Source organism: Cheilinus undulatus, linkage group 8, assembly GCF_018320785.1.
Source record: "Cheilinus undulatus linkage group 8, ASM1832078v1, whole genome shotgun sequence".
Lineage (NCBI taxonomy): Eukaryota > Metazoa > Chordata > Actinopteri > Labriformes > Labridae > Cheilinus > Cheilinus undulatus.
In genome coordinates this window covers 12,839,237-12,846,912 of record NC_054872.1, presented here as the reverse complement: position 1 = coordinate 12,846,912, position 7,676 = coordinate 12,839,237, and the positions used below count along the sequence as shown (strand labels likewise).

The following is a 7,676-nucleotide window of genomic DNA, read 5'->3' as shown; positions in this document are numbered from 1 at the left end:
TCAGAAATTTAACATATGCACAGACTTAGAATCACATTTTTGAAGTATCGTTACAGAGTTCAAGGACAACCGCACAGTACTTGATTCATTGTTTAAATAAGTCAATGGGGATCTACCTAACTATGCTTGGCTTGATATGAGGATGACCAAAATCTATTTGAATATTTTCATTTGGTCTTACCTGCATATTTACATTCAAAATACACATCTTCATCTGAAAACGACTATCGGCGTTTATATTTCAACATTCTCTTCATGTTTGTTGCACACTATATAGATGAGGCACTGCAGTTGCTTAGCTCTGTCTTAATGGTAAAATCACAAATGACCTTTTTTAACCCACGCCGATGAAATCAGCAGGGGGTTATTTAAAGGGTTCCGTATCTTTGTTCGTTTCTTTGTTTGTTTGTTTGTATGAGTACAAGATAACTCGAGAATGGAAAGTTGGATCTCCACCAAACTTTCAGGGAATATTGGGATAGTGACAGGGGAGAATTGATTAGATGTTGGTGATGATCCGCGCACCAGTTCAGTTTTTCTCGGACTTTGAAATTTTGAACACCATATTAATTAATAGGAGCGCAAGTTCCTCGGTGACGCTGGTTAGGGGTGGGTCTGCCGCCTCAGATGGCCATTCTAGTTTAAGAAAGTGTTTTTATGACTCTGTGTATTTTTCCAAATTTATCCTGAACACAAATACACAGAATAGATGATAGACCAAGGAATATAACATTGAATATGTTTATTTTGCCCAATAAATGCTCATTCTTGTTATTAATACACTCTTTGAGAATTGCATAGTATTCAGTTGCAGGAATCAACATTGTTATTGATGTTAATGTCGCACATTTATCAGTAAAATAAAGGTGAAAATTTCCTCTTTAGGTACACCAGTAGCATAGTCATTATGCCCACGCATTCCATGTTCAGAGGGTATTGTCCTCAAAGCAGGCAGTCCAGGTTTCAGTCCAGTCCACATTAAACTGGAGAATTTCCAACATCTAGCTCTTTATCTGCAGTCTGTGCTGGTTGCACAGACAAAGGAATATGACAGACGACATGGAACATCGTTCCATCTCCGATATGACCCAAAGTTGAAGTGAGCACAATCTTCATTAAATTTGTTGTTCGGCTCCCCTGCTGACCAGAAGAAAAAATTGGCCGGGCAGCCATCAGACCACAGCCACCGGCCTTCTCTGTGGATGTCAGTGAGCCCCATCCAGGTTCTTCCCTGAGCAGGATCAAAGGACCTGATAAGGAATCTGACAAAGTTATGCTCGTCCTCGCTGTGAACAGACACCAGGTTGGCTCTCTGTGACACACAGTAGTGCTCTGCGTCACTCCAGGTCATACGAGTGGCCATGTATTTGTAGCAGCGGCCTCTGAAGTTGTACCATGTGGAGGAACAGTGTCCATGCTCCAGCTCATACGCAGCCAGAGGAGACACGGCTACTAAAGCCAGACCAGACAAGAAGAGGAAGAGCTGCATCATGGGGTCTCAGTCTTTGGAGAGCTGGATCTGCAGAGTAGGATGATATTGAGAATCTTTCAAAAAGTTTAACCTACTTTCTTTTATAAGTTTTAGTGAGGGTGTTTGCTCTGATGGAGTGCTATCATTGGTCAAAAGCACCTGGCAAACAATTACACAACAATGCAGAATAAACCAAGAAAAACACACACTGACCCAGAAATGCAACATCAAACCTAAAATCTATCAGTCTTTGTCACTTTTTGTCAAACATAAAATACTAAAGGATTTTTTTACTGAAACACAGGCTGGTTTTGAATTGTTGAAGCAGTTACTGCATCATATCTATGTGTGATAAGTTTGTTTGGATTTGATTTATGATCAATATGTTTGATCAATTCACCAAAAGCCCCAAACACCATATATATATATATATATATATTTTTTAATTAAATAAAGATTTAACATCATATTAGAGACAATAGAATGAGGCTGCTATGACAGATCTGCCACTAAAAACTTTGACATGAAATATCACAGAAAGCTTAACGGCATCCCGCAGTGACCTTTATCCCTCTTTTGAGCATGTGCAGGAAAGAAATGACAAATAAAAATGGTATTCCAGGGCTGGTGTGGTCTGGCCAGTGTGGGTTTAGAGGGCAAACCGGAGCAACAGCAGGCCGGTTCTTGAAGCCGACAGGAAGTCTTTAATGAGCCACAGTGTTTTTGAACTGTCGCATCTTGCCATACAGCACTGCAGCCCTTTATTTGGCATGCAAAGCATGTAAAGGAAATAAGAGTGAAATGAGAAACATGCAAAAATCTGAAAAAGGATCCAAACCTGGAAACACCGTCTCTGAGACAAACACCACAAATCAAATGTTGGAATTAGAAAGAAGGAAGTGTCTTTGGGTGGAGGTCTCAAGTGGCTTACTTTTCAGGACAAATAAAACAAAAAAAAAAAAAAAAAAAAGATCTTTTTTTTTAAGTTCTCTGCCGAAACTGTCCTTGTGTTTGATTTGATGCTGCTCTGGAGACCAACAGCGCCAGTGTTTTAGAACAGACTGTACTGTAGATGCTTTAAGGGAAAGAAAGCTTCAGCTGAGGTGGGATTTACCCCACTTGGGCTTTAGTTTCTGATGAGTTAGGCGTTTTATTGAACAAACATCATGTGCAGATAAATGGCCAGAAAATGCAGAATAAAATCATTGAAAAAGGGAAAGAAAAGAACATAAAAATTAAAGATGAAAATGACAAATACCTGGGTGATAACACCGAAGGGAGACCTTAAAACTACATGTACAGGTGCTCTAAGTAATCCCAGCATTCTTGCTTGTTTCTGTGGTTTTATTGGTGAAAGCAGGATAATCAGAGTCAATGCATTAAATGCAAATAAGGTCCATAATTATTGTATTCATTTTGAAAATTGTGAAATATAGTATGTTCTGTCCCATTCAGCACACTTTGGTTCAGCCGCTGCAGCATCCACCACTGCTCCTTAATGTCTCATTTCACTGTAGCTACGTTTGCAAAAGCTCATGGTGCTAAAGCAAATTTAGCTACAGATAACAGAGCTACATGGCTAATGTAGCTAAAGCTAAGCTCACAAGCAGCAATGTAAGCTACATTGATAAGCAACAACATAAGCCACATATTGATGTTATATACATAGCTGATTTGGCTTCAGCTTCATTTTCTAAAGCTCACGTTGCACAGCTAATTTAGCTACAGAAAATGAAGCTACATGACTAACATAGCTAAAACTAAGCTCACAAAGCAGCTATTTAAGCTACTTAGAAATGTTATCTTCGTAGCTATGTTAGCTTTAGCTATGTTTGCTAAAGCTCATGTTGCTAAAGCCAATTTAGCAACATTGGCTTATGTTGTAACATTAATCATGTAGCTAGTGTTGCTTTGTTATCATTAGCTTAAGCTAGCGAAGCTAAAGCAAGCCACCATTTATGTACCCTGTAACTACAGCTGAAACAGGTCTTTACATATTCCTGGATTAGACCTCTGAACTTTATATCTGTTTTATTTATGAAATGTTGCTTTGTCTTTAATGTTTTCACTGTTTATTTCATGAATGTAACTGCCAGATTTTTTTTTAATAAAATCATTTAAATTAAAAAAAAAAAAAAAATCAAAAAATGGAAATACGATGCACTGGCAAATTACAGATCTTCCTTTCTCAGATAAACGGTGTCTTGGATGTGAGGCTGGCCAGTGATGTACGGTCAGACCCCTGAAACAGTTGACAAGTATGTTTAATGGTATTGTGGACTGACCATGGCACCAGATGTGTTGCACAAAACATATGGCATAAAAGGTTTGCACTACCTCAGGAAGTAAACTACATGATACAAACTCAACAAAAGCCTTTGTTGTTGTTCACTATCAGTGGAGCCAGTTGGTAAATTAAAGTCTTAGTCATCAGGAGAAGAATAAAAATGTCTTTTCCACCAAAAAAAAAAAAAAAAAATAAATAAACTTGTTAGTTTCTTTGCTCTTCTTATGATAAAGAAATGTTTTCCAATTCTTTCAACACTGCTGTTGTAGCTGCATCACTGTTTGCCATTGCTTACAGGTTTGCAGAACTAAACCCTTCTCTTTTCAAAAGACACCAGCTGGACTGTTCATCCTAAGAATATGCTGGAATGAGGAATCAGATTGAAGCTCTGCAAGATGGAACATGGGTCAAACTACAGATGTTAAAGTCCCAAAATATTGGTCTGACAATGCTCTCGATTCATTACTGCTGGAATGTTTTATTGACAGCAGGTGTGCAGATTAAAATAACACTACTATGAAAATAAATGAGTACAAAACAGGATTTGCAGTGACTTTATTTCCAGAAGTTTGTTTTCTGCACAAATGTGGCTGCTGCTCTTTAAATAAACATCAAGCTAACTGTCCACAGTGAGGATAGTAGACACTGCCTGTTCTTTCTTCCTGAACCCTGCAATTTCTGATCCAACCTCAACTATCAGCTTTCTTCCTCTGACTCAGCTGAGGTGGTGACTCGTCCTGCTCATTACAACATGACTTATTGAAATCAAAACTCTGACTCAAGCTTGAAACTCATGGTTCCTCTGTCTGAACGCCATTTAGTACAGACGGTGGAGTGACCTCTTATTACAGTCACCTTGAACACAGTCTGACTCATTAACGCTTACATACTGTTTGAGTCAAATCTGATCCATTTTACCATCTGTCAGCTTTAAAACACCATAAAGGTCAGTGTTTAAGGTTAAAGTTTGATGAAATTTCTTAAAGTGACATAAAATAGACTAAAGGAAAAACTTTCCAATCATTCTGTTTTTGTTGAGGTACTACATTTCTTTTTTTTGCTCTATTGAGAACTATATCTGAAATCAGGAAAGGTGCGTGTTTTAGGGATCTGGAAAATCCAAAACTGTACTGTCAGTGTATATATGTTTTTTTTGTTATGTTTTGTTTTTGTTTTTGTTTTTTTTTTTACCAATCTCAAATATTTTGTTTAATCCCTTGTAAAAAATAAGTATCATAAAAATATTTTAATATTTAGTTTGCCTCACTGACATTTTTTTTTAACTTACTACAACCAAGTCAGGCCTTACTTTTTGTGTTTAATGTCTTGAAATAGGATTTTAACTTGTCCAGTGAATGTAGCTTAAAATCAGTTATTCCAATCAATTTTAAACAATCAAATTAACTAAATATTGTGTGATTAATTGAGCGTGAAAAATCACATTTATCATTAACCTATGAAGTATTGCATTAAAAAACAAACCTGTTATACTGTAATATTACTAGCAACCTTTTAAATGTTTGTGTTTATTAATTTTAAGGATGGTAGTTTAAAGGTGAATTCTGGTGGCAGAGTGGGATTTATCAGCATATTTTTTAAACATGTCATTTTTATGTGAATAATCAATCAAGTTAGACAGTCTGGCTGCAGACTGCAATCCCCCCTTGAAGATCACTGCTGTGAGATGCTGCCTCTGTCAGAACGAAAACGCAAGCTGCATCTTTCAAAATAAAATCAGATTAAACGTCCAGTTACGATTAGTGTAAGGGGGTAAGGATTTGCATACCAAAACATTTAATAAGCAGAGTATTCAGTCTGGAAAAAAGCTATTCCTACATAAAAACATTCAAACACAGCTAACAAAGCTAGGGCTTAAGCTAAGGAGGCTACATTGGCTATATAAGCTACATATGTTGCTGAAACTAGACAAATTTTAGAAGTAGTTACGTGAACAGTGGGTTGTTTTAGCTAAAGCGAACACAGCTACATTAGCTTACGAGGTAAGCTACAGGTAGCTACAGGTGGCTATTGTAGCTTTGCTCGATTTAGGTAAAGCAACCCACCATTTGTGAAACTACTTCTACACATCACCTTAATCCCGTACACCTACCGTTTTTTTGTTTTACTTCCATTCTGACACAGGCAAAGCCTCATAGCTGTGGTCTGCTAGAGAGGGCGTCTGAGATCTGCAGTCTGCAGCCAGACCCACCTCAGAAATTTAACATATGCACAGACTAAGAATCAGATTTTTGAAGTATCGTTACAGAGTTCAAGGACAACCGCACAGTACTTGATTCATTGTTTAAATAAGTCAGTGGGGATCTACCTAACTACGCTTGGCTTGATATGATGATGACCAAAATCTATTTGAATGGTTTTCATTTGGTCTTACCTGCATATTTACATCCAAAATACACATCTTCATCTGAATAAAATGAACATCTGCATTTATATTTACACATTCTCATCATGTTTGTTGTACACTGTATAGATGAGGCACTGCAGTTGCTTAGCCTTAATGGTAAAATCACTAACGACCCTTTTTTAAGAAAGTGTTTTTATGACTCTGTGTATTTTTCCAAATTTATCCTGAACACAAATACACAGAATAGATGATAGACCAAGGAATATAACATTGAATATGTTTATTTTGCACAATAAATGCTCATTCTTGTTATTAATACACTCTTTGAGAATTGCATAGTATTCAGTTGCAGGAATCAACATTGTTATTGATGTTAATGTCGCACATTTATCAGTAAAATAAAAGTGAAAATGTCCTCTTTAAATCCACCAGTAGAATAGTCATTATGCCCACGCATTCCATGTTCAGAGGGTATTGTCCTCAAAGCAGGCAGTCCAGGTTTCAGTCCAGTCCACATTAAACTGGAGAATTTCCAACATCTAGCTCTTTACCTGCAGTCTGTGCTGGTTGCACAGACAAAGGGATATGACAGATAACATCGAACATCGTTCCATCTCCGATATGACCCATAGTTGAAGTGAGCACAATCTTCATTTAAGATGTTGTTCGGCTCCCCTGCTGACCAGAAGAAAAAATTGGCCGGGCAGCCATCAGACCACAGCCACCGGCCTTCTCTGTGGATGTCAGTGAGCCCCATCCAGGTTCTTCCCTGAGCAGGATCAAAGGACCTGATAAGGAATCTGACAAAGTAATGCTCATCCTCGCTGTGAACAGACACCAGGTTGGCTCTCTGTGACACACAGTAGTGCTCTGCGTCACTCCAGGTCATATGAGTGGCCGTGTATTTGTAGCAGCGGCCTCTGAAGTTGTACCAGGAAGAGGAACAGCGTCCACGCTCCAGCTCATACGCAGCCAGAGGAGACACGGCTACTAAAGCCAGACCAGACAAGAAGAGGAAGAGCTGCATCATGGGGTCTCAGTCTTTGGAGAGCTGGATCTGCAGAGTAGGATGATATTGAGAATCTTTCAAAAAGTTTAACCTACTTTCTTTTATATGTTTTAGTGAGGGTGTTTGCTCTGATGGAGTGCTATCATTGGTCAAAAGCACCTGGCAAACAATTTCACAACAATGCAGAATAAACCAAGAAAAACACACACTGACCCAGAAATGCAACATCAAACCTAAAATCTATCAGTCTTTGTCACTTTTTGTCAAACATAAAATACTAAAGGATTTTTTTACTGAAACACAGGCTGGTTTTGAATTGTTGAAGCAGTTACTGCATCATATCTATGTGTGATAAGTTTGTTTGGATTTGATTTATGATCAATATGTTTGATCAATTCACCAAAAGCCCCAAACACCATATATATATATATATATATATATTTTTTTTAATTAAATAAAGATTTAACATCATATTAGAGACAGTAGAATGAGGCTGCTATGACAGATCTGCCACTAAAAACTTTGACATGAAATATCACAGAAA

General features: G+C 37.7%; 2 protein-coding genes across 2 annotated transcripts; both read right to left on the bottom strand.

Moving 5' to 3' along the window:
- Positions 1–727: 727 nt before the first annotated feature.
- Positions 728–1,550, bottom strand: LOC121514061 (lactose-binding lectin l-2-like). Its single transcript, XM_041794131.1, has one exon. The coding sequence runs from the start codon at positions 1,490–1,492 to the stop codon at positions 1,010–1,012; it is 483 nt and encodes a 160-aa protein (XP_041650065.1). The 5' UTR covers positions 1,493–1,550; the 3' UTR covers positions 728–1,009.
- Positions 1,551–6,420: 4,870 nt separating this feature from the next.
- On the bottom strand, positions 6,421–7,189 carry LOC121514047 (lactose-binding lectin l-2-like). The gene has a single exon (XM_041794114.1). It carries the CDS (start codon positions 7,151–7,153, stop codon positions 6,671–6,673), a length of 483 nt encoding a protein of 160 aa, XP_041650048.1. The 5' UTR covers positions 7,154–7,189; the 3' UTR covers positions 6,421–6,670.
- Positions 7,190–7,676: the final 487 nt, after the last annotated feature.

Bases quoted from the DNA above. Each gene is read 5' to 3' on its own strand.
- LOC121514047 (XM_041794114.1), bottom strand. From the start codon at position 7,153: ATGATGCAGCTCTTCCTCTTCTTGTCTGGTCTGGCTTTAGTAGCCGTG.
- LOC121514061 (XM_041794131.1), bottom strand. From the start codon at position 1,492: ATGATGCAGCTCTTCCTCTTCTTGTCTGGTCTGGCTTTAGTAGCCGTG.